The following is a 20,974-nucleotide window of genomic DNA, read 5'->3' as shown; positions in this document are numbered from 1 at the left end:
AAACTGCTTTTTGATGTTCGGTAATTGGCGGTTTGGCAGCACGCGAGCCGAAAAAATAGAAATAGAAGAGCAGAGGAGAGGGGAGACGACCACTGGGACTGGCACTGGGAGTGGAACTGCGAACCGAGAACCCAGAACTGGGAACAGAGACCCATGAGGGTCTCTGGCTGCTGGACTGCTGGCGCTCCATTGAACCCAACTGCAAGCCAAAACCCAACCCGAAACCCTCCGAATGGTAACGAGCCGTCGAATTTCGGGATTTCGGCGTGACGCGCTTTCTGTTTCCCTTCTTTGCGAGAGATGGGATTGGCTAACTAAGTAGAATCTAGTTCTCCAGCTCGAAGTCGGATGTCGCTGTGGTCTTTGTTCCTCTTCCCCACTGTTCCCCCTTACATACCTTTCCTCATGTGGCCTCATGTTGTTGCTGTCTTCTCATTTCATAATAATTGGCAGTTTACAAATGTTCTTTCGGTTTTGATTTCGCTTCCACTTCTACTTCTGCTTCGACTTTAGCTTCCATTTGTATTTGGATAACTGTTTTTATTTCCATTCTCCCCTCCGACTGTCGCGGTTTACCCACAGAGAGTGAGCGAGAGAGAGTGAGTTTTTGGTGGAGGGAGTGGCACTCGCCTAGCGGTACTTTGTTCCGTTGAACCTTCGGAAAGAGATCCGACATTTTTGTGGCGAATCTCCATGCAATGGGAAAGGGATGGGATGGAAAGGGAAGGGAAGGGAATCCAGAGCAGGCATCCGCCGCAAATAAAGTTCGCAGTTTATAGGCGTGAAAACTAATTAGACAGCCAGAGTCAGTCAGGAGTCAACTTCTGAGAGATTGCACCATAAATAAAGAGCCCTGATCTGTGGATTGTTTCGGAGTACGAGGGAGTCCATGGATATGTTCATTCCTCTACGAGAATTCTTTGCTCTGAGTTGCTCTGGTGGCTAATGAGCAAATGCAAATCACGGCTCTAACCGCTAAGTGTGACTACACCTCCTCTGAGTCCCACTCCCTTCCCTCTAAGAACTGGGCGTTTGTTAGGGGGCGGGGCTATTTGCCCATGCTCCGCCATGGCCAGGGCCATTGTCCGCCAGCCGCCAACCGCCAACAGATGCCAGATTAGCATTTAAATTGTAGTTACATTTGGCCAAACGCAAACGCAAACGAAAACCAAATGCAAACCAAACCAAAGCAACCTCCAGCTCCAGCTACAGCTCCACATCCAAACAGTGGATTATTTTTCATTCTTGTTTTCCTTCCTTCCTCCTTGGCGCTGCATTTTGCCGCTTTCCCACTCTCTGGAGAAGCGTTTACCAAATGGAATTGTTGTCTTTTGTTTCCTATAGTGGGAGCTGCACCGCCCGATACGCCCCCGAATCCGAATCCAAACCCAAACACAAACCCAAACCCGAGCCCAACTGATGTTATCAAACCATGGCCCCAGGCAGAAGTTTCCCCTGTTCCCCCGTCTCTCTATCTATCTCCCAGTCTCCCAGCCAAGGTAGCAATTTCAATATCAAAATTCTGGCCTGGCCTTTGGTCCGCTGCAGAAACCGCAGAACTACAGAAGTGGAAACGGGGAACAGAGCGGAGTTATCAACGGTGGCGAGGGCCGCTCAGGTGAGTCGGGCGGGCGTCCAGCCAACGGTAAACTGCCAACGCCAACGCCTTCTTCGGCATATCTGCTCCACTCCGACTCCAACTCCGAGTCCAACTCCAAGTCCAAGTCCATTTCCTTTGCTGGATTCTTCTGTCAGCGGACCGCGTTTCGGACATTTTAATTCAAATTAATTAAAATTTTTGGCAGTCAACGGCCGCTGGCTCCCCAATCATTTTGACCCACTTCTGGGCCAAGCCATTGACTTCTGCCTGCCTGCAGTTCTTTCCCCTCTCCATCCTCCGCATCCACTCCCATTTGACGAGCAGAAAATTCGCTCGAATAACGCCAAATGATAAATTGTCAAACATTTGGGAAATGACTGCAGAAGTGTGGCCATGCCTCGGGAAAGAGGTTTGTCCGCTCTGCGTTCTCCATTCTCCGTTCTATGCTCCAGCTGGAATGAGCGGCAAAGAGAGTGGGGAGAGAGAGAGAGAGTGGGAGATTAATTTGCAGCCGAGCAAGTACCGTAAGCGTAGGTGGCTTGATGAGCTCCGCTGGGCAGCCTCTGGAGGTTGGGGACTTCTCTCCTCGCTCCAGTAGCATTGTCTTAGCTCTGACCCTTGTACTAACTTCCCTCCCTCCCCTCCCGTTCCCTCTCTATGTCTGCTAATTAATTGCGTGCTTGGACCCACGCCCCAGTAGAAGGCACAGACGAAGGCGGGGCACTCGTCGCAGTCGCCGCACTGATTGACAGGAAATTATTATGGCGGCATCCAATCATCGCGTTCAAACTGTCTCTCATTTCTGCCTTATTTTTAGCCGTTCCCATCGATTAAGAGATCTGCGAATTGCGAATTTCCAGGGAGAAGAGTTCAATGGCATCCTGCGGTCAGTTTTCCGTTTAGTTCTGGTACTTCACTGTCCGGAGACCATTACCCATAGCCATTCGCCTTGGAGCAATCGAAAGTTTCCCTGTCACACGTTGATCTCCATCTTAATCCAATCCCATCTGCGTGGCAGGCTGAGTCACTCCCAGACCATCAGAGAGCGGAGGTTTTCCCGTCCACGCCGAGGATTGTTGTGCCCAATCATCCGACACTCGAGACCCGACAATCCAGCGAACCGACTCGAGACATTCGAGAGTGCGAAGAAATGCAGGAAAATGGAATCAGGTCCAACTCTCACTGCGGAATGGCAGAGAAGTCTGGCGGAGGAGTCCAGATGCCTGCGATAGCACTCGAGACCATGTCGACTAATTGCGGTTATAATATCAAAGTCGACATAACGCCCCGACCCACCATCACTCCTCCTTCGCCATTTGCGCTCTAACTCTCTTCTCCCACAAAGTGGAGGCCGCTGGCAGCCCCAACACAACACGAAACCGAAATATGAAAAACACGCAAGTGTCGACCTGGACGATGGTCAAGTGGCTCTTGTGCTTGTGGTGTGTCCATAGAGAGCACAGAGAGAGAACCGGAATGGAATACAGATGGAGATGGAGCCGGGTGTCAGGATAATTTGCTGGCCAAAGCAGCAGACGCCGACGCCACGCAAATGAAAATGATCCGCCTGAAAATGATCGCCGCACATAATGGACTTTCTCGCTTTTGGGGGCGAATTTGCAGTGCTTAGTGCGATATGTTTGGGAACTAGGAGAGTCCATTGGGAGTGCACTCTGGGCAGGGGATGGGGCAAGAAGACCCCAGGAGAACGAGCCACAAACTGGAGAAACAATTATGCAGAATTTGGGTCATCTCTCGTGCATCGCGGGGCTCGGGCTCGCCGCATATCGCTGATGAGTTTTCTCAGCAGAAGGAGAAAAGTTATAATAATTGCGCATTCAATTGAGATTCTTAATCAGAATACGATTCCGATTCCGAATTCGGTTTCTGTGTCATTTAGCTGCTGGGAAATCGCTGTGAAGTCATTTCGCTTTAACGGCTCTTAGGCAAACAGAGAAGGAGGCAAACACTGCTCCCGAGCTGAACCCATCCGCTGATCCACTGATCCGATCCGAGCCGAACCGAGCTGAACCGCGGAACAAGTGACGAACGTGCCGCTCATCACGATCGGAGGAATCCGCTTTCAGCTTTCGTTGGTGCCAGTTCTGCCTGCGTCTCCTCCTCTGCCTCTGGCGATATTACCAATATGGAACCGTCGTGCCCATCTCCGTCACCGTCAGAATGGAGTCACCGTCAGTGGATCACGAAGACACATCATCATGGAACCATACCTTCCTCCTTCCAGTCCTTGTCAACTAATTGCTCGATCTCTTATCGACTCTGGCTACCTGCTGATTTCATGTTTGGAGAACGGTTTTTAGTTCTGGGCTGCTCCCTGGATATGGACTCTCTTTCTCCCCCTCTCTCTCTACCATCCCATGGGTCCAACTTGATCGCTGCACATTGATCATTGATCATTGATCGCTGATGAGTCCACGTTTTTGTCTCCTGTCAAGGTTAAATCGTTCACTTCTCCTCCTGCACGTGACCAAACCCATGAATATGGTGTGGACTGTGGACTCTCGAGTGGAGGGAGATCCTCCATCCATCCATCCTCTAATGACACAAATTCCCATAGTGCATATTTGTGGAACCGTTAGGCAGGCCCTGGGAGATGCATATGACAAATGGGCAAACGGAGCAGCAGTGAAGCGATGGTTGAGGCGTCCAAGGGGGAGCACCACTCATGAGCAGCACTTAATTGCACGCACATCTGCATCATCTGGGATGAGCAGGAGGTGGCTGGAGTGGCTGTGGTGGTTGAGTGGGCAACCAGTTGATTGGCTTAAGCACCACATTGAGGAGCAGGAAGTGCAGCAGCTCGTGTCGGAGGCATTTACGCCGATCTTCAGTCTGGTGTATGGGTGTTGGCCCACCTAGGGAGATCGGCAAAGAGATGTGGACCATGGACCCATGGACATTCCTGAGTCGTCGTCAGTGTTCGCGGCTGCCGTAAATTTGCTTTAACCAAATCGCAAACAAATCGAACTCCGCATTGTTGTTCCTTATAAGCCCAGAGTTGTCTCCTTCTCCCTCTCCCCTTTCCAACCCTATAGATCCCACTCAATTCTCTCTCCTCCCCGTTCGTTCCTCTATCGGTCAGTGCGTGAGCCGTGTGCCTCCCACTCTGGATTTGTAGTTGCAGTCGGACCTGGACATGGCTCTGTGTGTCTCTGTCTCTTTTTCTGTTTCTGTGTTGGCTGCCAATGCGTCGCGCATGTCCGATTGCCTTCCATTGATACAGCCTCCACTGCTCCGTTCTTCCCCCTCTCCATCCTCCTCTTCGTCTTCGTTAGCGGCTCTTTCACCTACTTTCGGCTGCTGCCATGTCGCGCTCTCCTATCCCCACTCCACCCCTCGTGGACGGAGCTCCAGTGCGTAGCTGCCGGTCTCCAGTTTCCCGATGCTGTCATCGCCTACATTTTCGATGTCTTTTTTGGTGCGGCTGTCGTCGCGCTGCTTTCAGCTCCCGGAGATCGCTCTCTGCGGCCACGCCCATTAGGCCAGGAGACAGAGGCCGAACTTTGTGGCTGCCATTTGGCGGTAATGCGTTTCAATTACAATCCGCGATCCCGATCCGCGAATGCGTTCCAAATTTCATTGGTCTGCTCTGATCTTTACCAGATAACAAGGAAATGCCTTTCCTTTGTCCCACTCCCACTCCCACTTCCCCGCCCACTCGCCGAGGGAAAGTGTTGGAAATTGATCCGCAAAGTAATTGCAGCTGCCTCAACTGGCGCACAGTTCCAGAGCAATCCTTTTAAGTAGCTCTTTGTCTGGGCCTGTTCCTGGGTCTGTGCCTCCAGGGGCCTCCGGCTGGCCCACATTTGCATTGCGACATGAGAGATCCTCAATTAAAAGGCCAGAAACAAGCTCCACTGTTGCTGCTGCTGCTGCTCCTGATCCCTGGCCATGTTCCACTTGACTTTAATTGGATTCTGTTAGTTTTGGGCACATTTCCTAGCTGCAGCCTGCAGGGATTGGCAGCGGGTGATGGCCGAGGAAGAGAATGCGACACGACACACGATGACAAATGTTGATATTCAAATGGCACCGTTGGGGGCGTTAGGAGCGGGCACTTGTCGGTGACGGAGCTCAAGATGGAGCCGAAGCTGGAGCTGTTCGTATGTACGTGGACTTGGATGTAAGGCTTTTGTCACCGGAGTGATGGAGGAGGAGGCGGAGGCTGTGTCCCCAGCCAAACGACACCCGCACCAGGCATTCCAATCGATTGTTGGCCATGTTGCGCGGATGCCTCTCTCGGCTGGGTGAGAAAAGTAAGCCGTTGGCAGCCCCTTCCCCTTATTCTCCTCTTCCTCATTCTCGATTCCATTCAACGCAAACAGGCAGCAGATGTTTGAAATGTTTGCGCGACTTTGTCAACGTTCTGCAGCGTCGTCTCCTGTTGGTTCTTTTGGTCTTCTGTTTGGTGTCTCCTCCAATTGAATGCATTGAGAAATGTCACCAGCACCTGTCAGCAGATGTCGGAGGAGGCCTCTACCCATGGAGAAGAGGAGCCAAACACTTCTGATACCGTTCGATTCTGCTAGGAGTGGGATGGAGAGTGGATTCCAGATGGCAGCGGGAGATCAGTGGCCCAAGAATCTCCCCAGCAATTAAACCTCTAGAATGCAGATTCCTTTGCTGCCTCCACCCCAACAAATTGGGTTAAGACTGCAGTTTGCATTAAGTGAACAGCGATTAGCATGCGGAGAAGGCAAATCAGGGTAAGTCCATGGAAAGTGCATTTCCATATGCATAGCAGGCCTCCTCCTCCATCCTCCTCCCAATACGAATTCGCTCTGCTCCAAAGGCAACTCACGATTTCGCTTATCTCGTGGCCAGTGGGGCCACAGGGGAGCCCAGAGCCTCGAATTCCTACCGAAATGTGTCAATAATTAATTGTATTCAATTAAAGCACGTTCCCTCTCGATCCTCCATCCTCCATCCTCCACCTCGGATTAATTAAGATGCAGTTGGATCAGCAGACAAGAACTGGGATCTTGGCCTACTCCAGAGTCATGTAATATGCATTTGACGCTGTTGACTCTGGTTCGAGCATCGGATATGCATCTGCCGATGCCGATGCCGATATTCAAGAGTATATCCGAGTATATCCGAGTCTCTGCTTTGCTTCTGCCGTTGTCCACGTTTTCGGGTAAAAGTGCAGCTAAACATCAATTAGCCCAATTCCCAGGCCGTTGCCACTTTGACTGTTGCCTCTTCTCCTTCTGTGACTTCTGTGTCTGCTCTGACTGAGCCTCTGGCTCTGCCTCTGTTTCTCTTTCTTCTGGGATTCGGATTCCACTTTGCTTTCATGTGCATGTTGCATGTGGCTCACGTTGCATTTCGGCAACCAACCAGTTGGAGTCGGAGGGGCAGTGGCAGTGGCAGGGGCAGCTGCAGCTGCTGTGGGGAGTTGCTGCCAGCCAGGGCTGCCCTTGCCTGTGATTAGATGCGGCTCCTCTTCACACAAGAGTGAAATTTATTGCAATTTTCATTTCATTTCATTTATTTGCGATGTGTCTTGGCTTCGGTCTTCGTTCTCCATGATGTCCGACCCTCTGGCAGGGGAGAGCCTTTCCCATATCATTTCATTGTTCCACATCAGCAGAGATTCTCTCTCTGTGGGCCTCAATGGTCAGTTCTCACTGCTCCCTCCACAGTTCGCAGTTCCCAATGCACTCTGCTTGTCTCACGTGCCATCGAAAGTGCGTCGTGCGGAGGTTTCACTTCTCAGCGGACTGGAAAGTGATTCTAATCAAACGGATTTAATGAAATAATGCCAGCCAAAGAGGAGAATGTAGAATCTCTCAACAGAAAGTCCAACTCCGAACATTTCACTCATGTCGGGTGTCAAGCGGTCGAAGCTTTCAACTAAATCAAAAGTCTTCCATCTGCGATCGACACACATTTGACTCTGTTGTCCCGTCTTCAAGGTCTCTCCTCAGGCATGGCACTGGCACTGGCACTGGCATCCCTTCGATATTCGTATTCGTATTCGCATTCCCGTCACGATTTTGACCACAAAGAAATGCAAGGCAGAGCAGCGACAGGCAGATGAGCGATGGCCAGGCATCACTCGGAATCGGAATCGAATAGGAATCGGACTCGTACTTGATTCAGATTCAGATTCAGATGATGTCGAATGCTGTGACACCCGATTTTGAATTGCTATTCCTGTTATTCCCATGTTTAATGCAAAATGTTAAGTTGCAGGCGAATTGCAAATGTTTGACACAGGAAATGAAAGTTCATTCAATCGATGGGGTGGTGAGCGGGGAGAGGCTCGCAGAATTCACCGTTTGGAAGATGCCGCAGATCTGCTAAAAGTGAAACCTCTAATAGTCCGTAATTGCCTGGCATTCGGAGAAGTAGATGTTCGGCTTAATAGGAAACCAAAGAGTCAGCAGCAGGCAGCATCATTAACCCCTCGAGATTCTCATTTGTTATCCTCCAACTTTCAACCCGTGGCTTTCAACAGGTTTCCTCTGCTCCAACTCCAACTCGAACTCCAACTCGAACACGACTCACGCACAAAGATGACATTCACCGACTCCGAGATCCGCGATCTATGCAAATAGCCATAAATCTGAGCAGCAGAAATGACAACTTGGGGAACAGCTACAGCTCTGACCCACAATCGGATGAATGGAGAACAACTCTTGCTTTTCTTTTCGTGCGAATCAATTAGCTCGGATCCAAGATGATTTATGGCATCCAGGCCACTCCGAATCGAAGGGAATTCGTACCCAAGGTGGATGGGGCACACGCCCCAGCGAACACCTTTCCATAATTAAATAAACGAAAGGTTTATCGAAAGATTAATGGATGTGTGGCTAGTGTTTTGCTGTACTGTGCGGAGGAGGAATTCGCTGAGCAATCAGCAAACACAAATTTCCCAATCTTGCATCTCCCCAATGAGAACATCGCATCATACAAGCAGAATTAACAACAGCTCTGTGGGTTGTGGGTTGTGGGATGGAGGATGGGGACAAAGAAGGAGAATGTCATGAACTTTGAGCCGCAGTTCCTCCTCCTCCGACTCCATCTCCGGCATGACCCGATCCCAGCCAGCGTCTCGTCTCGTCTCGTCTCGTATCAGCGCTGACATCGCCTAAACAGCCAAGAGAACAACATGGAAACAAACGATGCTGGGGATTGGGATTAGTGGAATTGGTGGGGTAGGACAGGGCCCCTGCAGGGGAACAAGAGTTGATCCTGCTGCTCCTGTTAGATGTGGCCATGTCTACACTACTGGCACAATTTCCAGGCCAGGCCAGGCCAGACCAGGCCAGACAGCAGACGTCTTCCCGTGCCCGTGCCCATTCCCGTTCCCATTCCCCGTTGCTTTTTATTGCTGTTCTGTGGCTGTGCCTCTGAGTGTTGTCTTCATTGCTGGCTGAGCATTTTGTCAGCGGCATGTTAAGATTTAAATAGACATGCAAAGCCGTGCCACGGGGAATCGGAATCAGCCAGAACCAGGCAGAGCCACGGAGCGTGGGTGGATGGAGAGTAAGTAGAGACTCCTCCTAACCATTTGCAGCGGGTGTAAGATGCACACTTTCGATAAAATGTCGCCTGAAATTTATGCAACTCGAGAAACAGAACTGAGAACTGGGAAACGGAGCTAGGGACTGCGAGTGAGTGCCTTGGTGGTGCCCAGAAATGGAACAACATCATTTACAGCACGAGCTGGGGCTGTCGCTCCTCTCATTGCTGACTTATTTGTGGCTGGCAGACACGAATGCCGGATGCCCACGGAACTTGTCATAAATGCGATTCTGTAACCCATTTAATGGCTATCTGGGTTAAGGGCAAGTGGGACATCGACGTCGTCGCTCTTCTCGAGCGAATCAATTGATTTGTGCTCATATGTAAATCGACATAATCAATTTCTTTTTCAATTTTGCAGCACACAAATCGCTTTGGTTCGCAGGCTGCGGTTTCGGTTTCGGCATTGGCTCTGTCTCTGCCTCTGGCTGGATCATAACTCTGGCTGGCTCTGGCTTTGGATCTGGCTGGCCAACCTGCCCAGTGATTTATGCTTTCGGGCAGTATCTTGGCCATATCACATTAACCATTACCAACTCCCACTAAAGCGAGGGGAAATCGGAGCTGGAGCTGTAGCTGGAGCTGGAGCTAGAGCAGGAGCCGGGCAGATGGGCACCAGGAGGCAATGTATCTTCGCTTATGACTGACATCCTTTTCGCTTTTGCCAGCATTGTATTCTCTTACTCTTTTTTTTGTTTGTGCATTTTTTGTGTGCAGTTTTGCGGTCAATTGGTCAGGCTCTGGCTTAGGCTCTGGAACTAAGACACATGTGTGTGGAATCTATAGATTCCCGCTTGTTCTTGGGCATTGTTCGTTGGGCTCTCCTCGGATTTCGGTTTTTATTTGTTCATTATTGGGTCCGCAGTCCACGTCGCTTTTAAATGAGTTATTGAGCAAATGGCTCCGAGCTGGTTTACCTACATACGATCCCACATTTTGGGTTCGTTTGTTTGCCGTCCTCTGTGCGGTGCTGTGCCAGTTACTCGCAGTTAGCCTAGCCACCAAGTAAGCCAGCTTTGCAGCCCAGGAGTCATCTTGCCGAACGGAGATGATTAAACCGAACTTCTGCATTCGGCTGCTCGTTCCATTCTTGGCAATGGGAAGACTCTCCTCTCCGTTCTCCGATCGCCGTTCTCCGTGCACATATGTGGGTCAATAGCCAAACAATTTGCATTGTGCGCAGACCAAAAGCCATTTGTAATTTGTAATTACAAAAGAAACCAAATGATGACAAAAGGTCACACAGTAAATTCTCTTCATAGGAGTCTATTTCTGGCTACCCATTCGATCCGCCTGCCAAAGAAAGTTGACCCAAGAGTGTGCAAAGAGCTGTAACAAATCTCCGTTTTTCTAATAGATTTTTGAGAACAAAAGCGGCTTTAATCGTATTAAAAAGAATTCGCAATTCGCCCCTGCCACAAATCGTTGTGTGAATTTCTTAAGTGTGACTTTCCCATTCGCACTCATCAGAAAGCCATTTGCCATCAGTTGGCATTAAATCCATCATTCGATTCGAATCTAGGGTTCAACCACTCGGCCAAAGATTCAGTGGATCGGTTTGCTTACTCGCCTCAACGCAATGATATTGACAGGAAAGGCGAGCGATTGACAGGATTAAAAGTCGGACAGGAAAGGCAGAGAAAGTTGCCTTACTTTTCATTTGAGTGGGTGGGAAAAAGGCCTGGCATGTGTGCAGCAGAAAACCCCCTTGAGACACCAAACACATTCCATTAAATTCCATTTAGTTAATCGCATTGGCAGCAAGCATATTTTGTAAGCCTTCTAATTGAAGTACAATTGGGCAGAGGTCATTGCCTGCTGCCTGATGGTTTCGTTGGTGGTTCTGTTTGAGTACATGGAAATCTGACAACAACGAAACTTTGTATATTTGCATTTCGTACACCTAATGAGACTTAAGCACCCTTAATTATGGTGATAATTAAACAGAGACCGGGGAAAACAAACAAACTCTGAAAACGATGAACAGCTAATTTGATAATTTGCCTAATCAGTTCAGAAAAGTTTCGAGAAATTCAGCTGCCATTCATGGACGTAGATAAGAATACAAACAAACAGACTTACATACATGAATAAATTGAACACGCAGCCCATTCATGTTCGTAACCGTTAGGTTTAATGGACAAACCAAATGTGAATCTTCTAGAGTGGATTTGTTTATCTCCACTCAGCCATCTATCTATAGGTCTTTTCTCTCTCTTGGATGGTATGCAAAGTGTTTGTGCTACTGTGTGACTAACTGTTGAAAGGGAACCCTTCTTCGGGCTGAACCGTTCCAAGATCTCTGTGGCTTCAACACACTTTTCTAATTGGAATGGCCCTTGCTGGGCGGCCCTTGGCATTCAACTTTCTTTCCCAGAAACTTTCAATTAAAACTTTCAGTTTTCATTTGTCACTCGCCGGGAAAACCAGACCAGACCCCTGGTCCCGTTCTAAGTGGCATTAGCTTCTGTGTCTGCTCGTTCTGACCTTCAGGCAAACGTCCAATAAAGAAAAAACATGACAGTAATAGCTCATAAGCCGATTTTCGGTGGTCTTGGCACGCACCTTCGTCGCTCTGTCGCATGGGAACATGTCACACTGGAGAGCCTATGAAAGTGAAACGATACTCTCAGTGTTTCCAAAAGATCATTAAGATTGTTGTTCTTGAGTGGGGATAAGCTGACTCTTGTTGATTTATGTAGATACAAATAAACACAATTAATCGATGTTGAGCAGGCTGTTGAGTTTATTAATCATCTTACAATAATAATCTCCAGTTTTCGGTCGTTAAACTTGTTACATTTAATCCAATAGAAGCGATCGAGAACAAATGTATTTCTTAGCCAGCTTTGATTTAATCATCTATCATATTGTGAACTCAAATGATCATTGAGAACCATTTGATTACTCGCTAATTTGAAGTGTGTCAACACCTGTTCAAGCCAATAAGGGGATTTACTTGCAAGTGGTTTGACTGCCTCAAGGGTAAGTATACATAAATAAATCAACAGATCAATCATGTTTGCAGCTCAGTCAGACAATCTGCCAGAACAATCTCATAAATAGAGTCACAAATGTTGTTTGCTCACTCGGCGGACTGCCTGCAACGCCCACACATCAGCATCGACACGCGGAGTCGCGGGCTTGTCTGCCACTTGTTGGCGCGCTCTCGAGCGCACAGAAATTGCAAAAAATAAAAGACAAGGAAAATGTTTTTTACATAATTTTATTGCCACTGATATGGTCTGTTCCCATAATCCGCAGACAGGGAGCACCGACACCGCCACCGCCACCGACACCCACACCCATTAGGCGCAATTCAGAGTTGAGTACACGAATTTTGGTTTTGCCCAGCAACAAATATGCAGGCAACGAACTGCCGTTAAACGCCCACGGGATTTGTCGGGAGTGGGATAAGACTGAAGCTGTGTATGGAGTGGGAGTTGTAGACTCCAGAGTCTATGGTCTATGGTCTATGGTTGAGGGAGTTTTGTCGGAGCTGGGCCGACACAATAAATAATATGTAACAAAGTCAGAAGGACCGACGGACCGACCGCGCGGCATGCCGCCACCGCCGCGATGCAGTTACCTTTGCCGTCGCATTGCGCAGGCAGCTTTGAGTTATGAAGTGAACTTGTGGCGCGTGCGGGAGTGAATCCGCGGCTCCTCGAGATTTACACAGATCCCAGTGCTCTGTTAATTTCCGCTCCGGCTCCGGGCACAACGTTTTGCGGATTAATGTGGGTCAGAGCGGTTGGGTCCTGAGATTTATGCAGAGCCGCGGTAATTGCACAGCGCTCTGACATTTATCATCGGCAGGCCGGAGTCAGAGTCAAAGCCAGGGCCATGCAGCAGTTGATTGCGGCTCAAATCGAACACTTTCTCACACGAAAGTGAAGCGCTGGTGGAAGCTTGGCAACAGGCAACTGGCAACAGTTTTCACATGATTCTTTGGGAATCAATGCACACAGTGCACATAAATCACTTGGCTTTTGTTTGTCTATTTTCATGCATTGATTCGAATCGATTCATTGGGCCCGGCCCCCGGGCGACTCTCACTTTCAACACAGCCCGACCGACCGACCGAAGACCTGCGAACGGAGACGACTCTGGCTGCGCGAGTCGATTCGATTGGACACAGCTCTCATCGACCCGCAGCATTCCTTTCAGCGAGCTGGCCCGGCCTGGCCCGGCCTGGCCGAGCTATGGATTATTAATGGTCAAAGGCAATCGATGTACATCGCTTTTGGCTGGATGGATGACCAGTGGTACCGTTACCATCTCCTGCTTAGTGCACCACTCTCCATGGCCACTTCCGCCAAAAAAAAGGAAAATCAGCAAACCAAACGATCCATCCAGGCTCCATGCTCTTCCTCTCCCTCTACGTTGTTGTCGTTCCGAGGCAATTAATTTTGCTAATCGCATTAAGAATTCTATGGCATATAAATGCCAACATTAAGAGCACAACGGGGCCACCACCGCCAACCGCCAACCGCCAACCGCCGACTGCCGACCGCCAAAAAGCGCTGCTGGCCTTTAATTATGGAAACGGAGTGCAGTTCCACATGACAGCCAGACCCAATGCCTCAATGCTTTGCCTCCCCAATCGCGGAGCCTGGAGAGCAGCATCCGCTGCGATCGGTCCTGTTCGGAGCGCTGCAGCTATGACTCTTCGATGTTGTCATAAAAACAAAATGCTCTGCAGAACATGAAAATGTTCTATGGCCAGACGACCCGAGGCCAAGTGGAACAGGTGCAACCAGTTGGGGTCCTCACTGCCGTGGAGTACCCGTTCCAGGCTGTTCTGTGTGTTGTTCACTCCTGGAACGGATTTTGTGGTAGGCCGAAAACGGTTATGGAATCCAAATTAATCAGTTCTATTAGCAGAGGCATACACAGAATGTGCACAGTCATGGATGTACTTTGGCATCCTCCCGGAGAAGTGTGAAGATGATTTGCACTTGGAAAGCCGTGGATGGGCCCACAGCTACCGAACAGACACACTCGAACAAAAACGGCAAAGAATGGCATGGCTGTGGTTATGGCAGCGCCGAGGAATCGTGTCCAGAGTTATGCAAATGAATTGTTTATTGACAGAAGTGTCACTCGTGGCTTGTTGGGTAAACATTGCACAATTATTTTGACTAATTGCAAGGCAAATTGTTAGAAACGAGCCCCAAGAGGCTGTGCAGTGGGAGGAGCGGTCTGCTGAGTCTGCACAACCCAATTTCAGATTACTGACTGGATTTTATATTCTGCCACGAGCCCCCGGGGGCAATCTGGAGCCACGCTTTTGGTGGGCGTTTTGTGGTCTACAAAATCAGAGTGAAGATAAATTTGTTGGCTACTTTTTTATTTGAATTATTGAACGTATCGGGGCCCGCGGTCAGAGCTAACTGTGTGCAGCGGCTGTGTGGGGCAGTGGCCACAGAGTTAAGGCCCGCAAAAATATTATAATCTTTATGCATAAATTCACACACCAACAACGAAGAGCTGGGAGCCGGGGGAGTGGAGATTGGCCAACGCACAGAGAAGAGAGAACGAGTTGGAGTTCGTTGCTGGAGTCTTTTGTTTGCAGTTGGCGGATATAAATAGCCATGGCCCATTGAATTTCTGCACTAGAAACCCAATTTTTTTTTGGCTCTTCCACGGCGTCCGCAAATAGCCTTAATGGATCTTCGCCTAATTAGCCATAGACACACGATTCTTCATTAGCAATCCGAGTTTTCTGCTCAATGTCCGAATCAGCCGACCACTCGACCGCCTGCATGTGGGGAGATTTGTACTCCGCTCTGCCATTTCCCCCTCCCAATTTCCCCACATGGCACACGACACGCTGGGAATGTTTGGACTCGTATTGTGCGTTTCATTCAATGGCAAGATATGGATGGTCAAAAATACTTACTTGCTTATGAATGCCATCTCCACGGACATTGCTCAGCACGAATGTGGGGAATGTAACAAATGACTTTGGCTGCACACGCAGCTGTGACCCAAAAACAAACATGAAACGATGAAAAGAGAGGAAAAATATTTAAAAAACTACAAATCGGGAGACAAGTAAATGCAGACAATTGCAAACAACTTTTCAATGATTTGCCCTCCCCGAAAAAGCTGGATGGATTGCTTATTATCTACTACTACTGTACTTTTCGCTTTCGTAGAGAGTGGCTAATGCCATTATCGGAGCTGATATGGTTACGTGTGTGTGTGTGTGTGTGTGTGTGCATGCGACTCGAATCGATTGCAGTCCAAACACATTACATCAGCCTGGTGCATCAAAAGAAAGCGCCCGCCAGCGTTGGCTACGACTATGATGGCACATCTGGTGGCAGGAACGGAGGGTGCTAAACATGGCCAAGACTGAAGCTCACTCAATGCACTTATTTGGGGCTAAATTCGTAATAGAGCCAGTCAGCGTATTGTACTGGTTTTACACTGGGGCAATGCCAGAAAAGCAAAGTAACAAAGTAAAACCATGGCCAAAGCAGCAGCCGCAATTGGTGGCTTATAATTAAAGATAAAGATATAGAAACGTAACACGTAACTGCGTACACCGGCGAAGATGAGTAAGGGAGAGCGTACACCGCCTAACTAATCCAACACCCAACTATTAAATATATTTTCTCTAGAATGTTACCCTTTCAGTTCGCAGCTCATTTCAGTTCTATGAAGCTGCGCAAGCTTTGCATTTATATTATTATTATCGAATGGAATACAGCCATTCGGCCGCTTCACAATTAAATTTTGTTCGCTCTTCGGTTTACGATCGCGGGCTATCCTTGCGCTTCCTTATTGCATAACCTATATGCGGCAAACGAAAGGATGTGGCTGCATTAAAGCGCGGTTTAAGAGTGCGCGGATAGTTTCATTTAATACGGACTCTGGCAGCGACTAACGGAGAACGGACTGGTATTTATGTATATGGTTTTGTGGCTTGGCCATGGATGAGTTTAGGGTCGTGACGGTGCTGCCTCCGCCTCTCTACTCTACTCGGTGCTGGCACCTGGTCAAGATTCGAATTAGAATGCTCGCTGCACCGTCCACACACTTTGGTTTTTATTAATATATGTACAATAAAAGTAAAACCCAGAACCGATTGTTGGACAGGTGTTCCCTGGCCAGAGAGTGGGAGAAGCAACGCAGTGGACCACTGTGCCAGTGCGCCTTACACGAAAAGCATCTCAGATTCCGCCACTGGGCCTGGTCCAGTAAAATAGAGACCATTAATATGAGCTAAAATAAAATTGATAATCTTCTTCCGTTAGCTCTGCTCGGCACTGCCACTGATGCGGCCACTGATGCACTTTTGTTGTTTGCATTTGACCCAGTTGCGGCCAGAGATATGGCCCGAGTCTGACTGTGACTGCAACTCTGGATTTGACCAGGATGGATGTGGAATCTGTGGGCGGGCCTCGGGCTGTGCATTTAAGCCATTGCCATTTACCATTTACCCAGTTTGATATGACAAAAGTCCGTGAAAATGGCAGAGATCTGGAGCCATATAAGCACTAAGCAATGGCAACACAAGTAATATGGAAATTTACGTTTTCTCCACAGCAGCAGAAAGATTTCCCTAAGCAGCCAAGACACGAAATTCAGATGCAGATGCCCAAGCCAGAAATAGGAATACCCTCATCCCCAGTCCCAGTCCCAGTCCCATCCCATTCTCAGACACAGAAACAGCCACAGCAACAGCCTCAACCTCGATCTTTTAGAATCTATGGACATTTAGACACTGGGCGATCTCACCTCACCCAAATACGCGACAGCTCAATCAGTTGGCCATGACTACTGCGTGCTGTGGCCCCATGGATGTGGCTACGGATATGGCTGTGGATATGTGGATATGGATATGGATGTAGCCATGGATGTGCCTGCTGCTGCTGGAGAGGATTTCGGGCAATTTGATTTATGTGCAGGCCGAAGAACTTGTCTCTTCCTCGTTGCATTGCAGTTTCATGTTGGAATTCATGAATAAACATTAAAGCAGCCGAAAATTTGTGCAAAGCTGCAAGCTGCTGGCCACGGCCATAGAACAATAGAACTTGGACTGGCGATGCTCCATTGTGTTTTATGGAACCCTTTTCCACATCGAACGTGAGGTTCAGCTCGAGTACAAATTCTCACAGACACACAAAGACCCATCCATGGGTGTGCTCTGTGCACTGTGCACCCTTCGAGCCAAGGTTCACTCTCCTGTCACTCTCAGATCGAATTCATTTGGCGCAGTTCGAACCTCTGCGATTCTCCCAACAGAATCGCACTGCCAATGCGTGAAATATTCGTGAATTATTTTGTGAAAGCTGACAACTGCGAGGGAAATCATTGACAAGTGTGAGACTGCCAGAGAAGTGCCGCGCGTGCCCCACTCGCTGGGGCTCTGATTAGTTCAGGTGCTCGCATTGACCCACAGAACTACATTTAAGGCAGAGCTCAGACTTTCAGTGTGGTGGAAGGGCATCGAACGGGCAATTAAGTGGCGGAGTGAAGACCAGGAGTGGGATCCCAGCCACTCTGTCTCCCGTTAGTCTCTCACTCAGTCACTCAGTCACCCAGTCCGGCAGTCAGTCAGTCAGTTGGGGAACGGTTAATTTGCCCAAAGAGACGAGACACGAGCAGTTCTCCCGCTGTGATAAATGGCCCTTCGTCATCCTCCAGGTCTAGGTCCAGCCACTTCCTCGTCTTGGTCTGGGACTAATCGTTGCTGTTTGGCCTTAGTTAGTCGGTTAAATAGTCTCACACCTCGACACAGACAGCGGCTCAGACATGGACCTGGACGTGGACGTGGACATGGAGTTCGACAAGGCGTCTGCTAATATTCTGGCTGGCCGGTCGGCTGCAACTCAATTAGGATGCTGGAAATGATTCATTCTAATCTCGAGTCGAGTATCTGCAGTCATGAAGTCTCCTCCAGAGATACATTTACCGTTTACCGTTGCCTGCTGCGGCGGCATTCCCCATTCCCCGAGGCGGCTCTTAAGCCCGCTCTTAAGCGGTTGTTGTGCCTAGAATTTTGCATGGCCATTTCATTATTGATTCAGATCTGAGTGGGTCGTAAATGTCTTAATTTAGTGGCAGTTCCCAGTACCCTGCTCCTCCCACTGACAGCTACATTCTTCGGACAGCTTTCGGGATACCCTTCCTCTGTCTGTGTCTCTGTAGGGTATTCGAGATGGTTCCCATTAATGGAGGAAAGTGAGAGTTTCGACCAGCATATATCTCGAATATCCCATCTCTCGAGCCGCATTTCTATTTGCTTTTGTTTGTTTTGATGGGAGTCTGCGAGTGAATGAGTTTAATCGATGGCCAAACCCCAGAGCAGCCTGCATGAGCCATCATTAGGCCTGTCCCACACTCAGTTTGTTAACGTTTACGCGCCTACAATGAAAGTGAAAAGTGGAGTTAAGTGTGCACCCATCAATGCACTTTCATTGCATTTACACATGTATAAACGAGATCAACAACACTTGGGCACCCTCAGGGTCCCTTAAATGAATCTCCAATTAGCGTTTATTATGCCACAGATGAGAAAAACAAGTGCAAGCACTTGAGAGATCCGCACCCCCGCAATGGCAAGAATACATTCCTGAGAGATGGATTTTTTACTGCTAATCTGAGCAGTCGCTTGAGCACTCGTCGCTGGAGCAGTGGAAGGTGCTGTCGCTAGAATGAACGTAAGAGCTGCTGCTGGATGGGCAGATGAAGCTGCTGCTCGAGATATAGGACTTCTCACTACCGGCTGGACACTCATCGCCAGTGTCAGAGCTAAGTGTAGGGTCTGGGCAGGTAGAGCTGCAGCTGCAGGACTCGTTGCTGCAGCACTCGTTGCAGCAGGACTCGCTGCCACAGTCGCAGGAAATATCCGAGCTAAAGTCGGACCCAGAGCTGTCCATTGGCTCTTCAAGACGTGGCTTCACAGAAAATACCGGATGGCCCGTGCTTTGGAAATGTCGTAAGACAGAGTTGCGGAAACCGTGGAAGCTGCTTTGAAGCTCATCGTTGAACTGCTGAGAAGTCGTAAAGTGGCCCTCAGACAGCTTCCTGTTTAGATCGTCACACTTCTCGAGCACCAGAGTGGCAGCAAAAGGCATCTCCAATTTGTGGGCGAGGGATTGAATATTGCTCAGTTTCGCCCCGCACAGGCTCTGCCATTGCTCGGGTTCTGCGACCCTCTTGGTGGCCTTGCGGTACTCCGCTCTCAGGTTGGCGAGACGGGGATGCCTGGTCAAACGGATCTCCGGTCCCTTGGGTCGATTTTTCATCAACTTCACGAAATACTTAACCATTTTTATGCCATTTCTGTACACCTGGTCAGGCGGTGCAAAAAATTGTAAGTAAGATTCCAACATAATTCGAAAGTCTGTCACAGCCTCCGCCAAGTTCTGGTAATATCGATTGTCGATTCTCTTTATAATTATTCCGATATCCAGCGGGCTCTTGGTATTTTCGTAGAATTTCGGATTCTTCATGGGCTCCAAAAAAACTGCTGTGTACCTTTTCTCTGCGAGTTTCCCAAGCACACTTAATTTGAACCAATGAAGTTTGTTGGTGTATCGCCCCAGGCTATCCCTTTTTGGCATCACCTCCGGCTCAATGCGGCCGGGAATCCTTTGGGGCCGCTTCGTAGATTCAAACCAGTTCTGCGGGTAGGGAGTGTAGATTTAAGTGGAGTTGTGTACGTGAGGTTATAGATTCGGTTTACCATATTTTGGTTTGGTTTATGTCCTTTATTCAGATTTGATTCCTTCCTTTTGCTTACAAGCAGCTGCTGATCAATTAATTCCTACTATTTCCTAATATAGAACTGTCCAGCTAGATTTGATTTGAGACAATGACTAGCCAAACATATAGCAAACTTCGTTTTTTGACAGGTAACCCCATCGCCTACTTTTTGATTATTTTCGCCCCTGGTATCCCTGGTATCGATAACCCGAAAGTGATGGAAATGAGACGATTATAATCGGAACTATTTTGAGAAATTGAAATGGGATTAATCGACCCAAAGTAAATAGACCCAAGCAGATGTTCAGGTCATGCTGGGGGGCGTTTCTCTTTGGCGGTTAATTGAGACTTTATTGCGAATTAGTGTGGACCAAGTGGAGAATGTCCGAGCAGATCATGGCCGGCAATTAATTTACTCATTAGACCATTTCTGTCGCATTATTGAACCACAAACGGGGAACGCGGCTCACAGCTCTCGTCTTACAGAGCCACTTTGTCTCATCTTCGGTTCGAGTGGCGGAGCAGTTCTGGGAATTGGCATCGGAGCTTGCCCCAGAATCCGCTGCACGATTCCCATGGGGGGTAACGACTTCCTCGTTACAGTTGCAGCATTTTAGGGAATTCGGCTAACAAGAAATACTCATAACTCAATTAAGAAACAGGCTATAATTGCCCCAACCATAAATGTGGGCGAGCAGTAGATCGAATGGCAGATGGTGTTGCAGTGGCAGTGGCAATGCTCCTCCTCTGGTTGCGCCTCTGACTGTCGGCTTATAGAGGCAGTGCGAGAGGCAGTGCCAGTCCCCATCGAGTTTGAGTCGGTGTGTCACCTGTTTTGTTGATCTGGTGCCGCCGTTTACGAATGCCATTGACAAGCCCCCCCTTCAAAAGTGTCCCCACCAATTCCACTCGAAATGTTGCCGGACAACGTGCTAATGAAAAAGACAGACACTGTACGACTTGGTCAGTCAACCCGCCAGTGGTGCAGCTCCAGGAGGAGCCAGTGCAGCATCTGGTGCTTCTCGCACTAGATAACCAATTTAGTCGCTTGGTCGCTGGACAAGATGCGTGTGCAATCGATTGTGCGAAGAACAT

At 48.8% G+C, this 20,974-nt stretch overlaps 1 protein-coding gene across 1 annotated transcript; it reads right to left on the bottom strand.

Moving 5' to 3' along the window:
* Window positions 1–18,765: 18,765 nt before the first annotated feature.
* On the bottom strand, window positions 18,766–19,970 carry LOC117899455. Its single transcript, XM_034809466.1, has 2 exons — window positions 19,860–19,970; window positions 18,766–19,797 (listed from the first exon to the last, which is right to left on the bottom strand). Exons 1-2 carry the CDS (start codon window positions 19,860–19,862, stop codon window positions 18,766–18,768), a joined length of 1,035 nt encoding a protein of 344 aa, XP_034665357.1. The 5' UTR covers window positions 19,863–19,970.
* Window positions 19,971–20,974: the final 1,004 nt, after the last annotated feature.

The sequence above is a fragment of the Drosophila subobscura genome, chromosome O, assembly GCF_008121235.1.
Source record: "Drosophila subobscura isolate 14011-0131.10 chromosome O, UCBerk_Dsub_1.0, whole genome shotgun sequence".
In the NCBI taxonomy this organism is placed as follows: domain Eukaryota; kingdom Metazoa; phylum Arthropoda; class Insecta; order Diptera; family Drosophilidae; genus Drosophila; species Drosophila subobscura.
The sequence above is the reverse complement of the archived record's forward strand: the minus strand, read 5'-3'. Positions and strand labels throughout refer to the sequence as shown.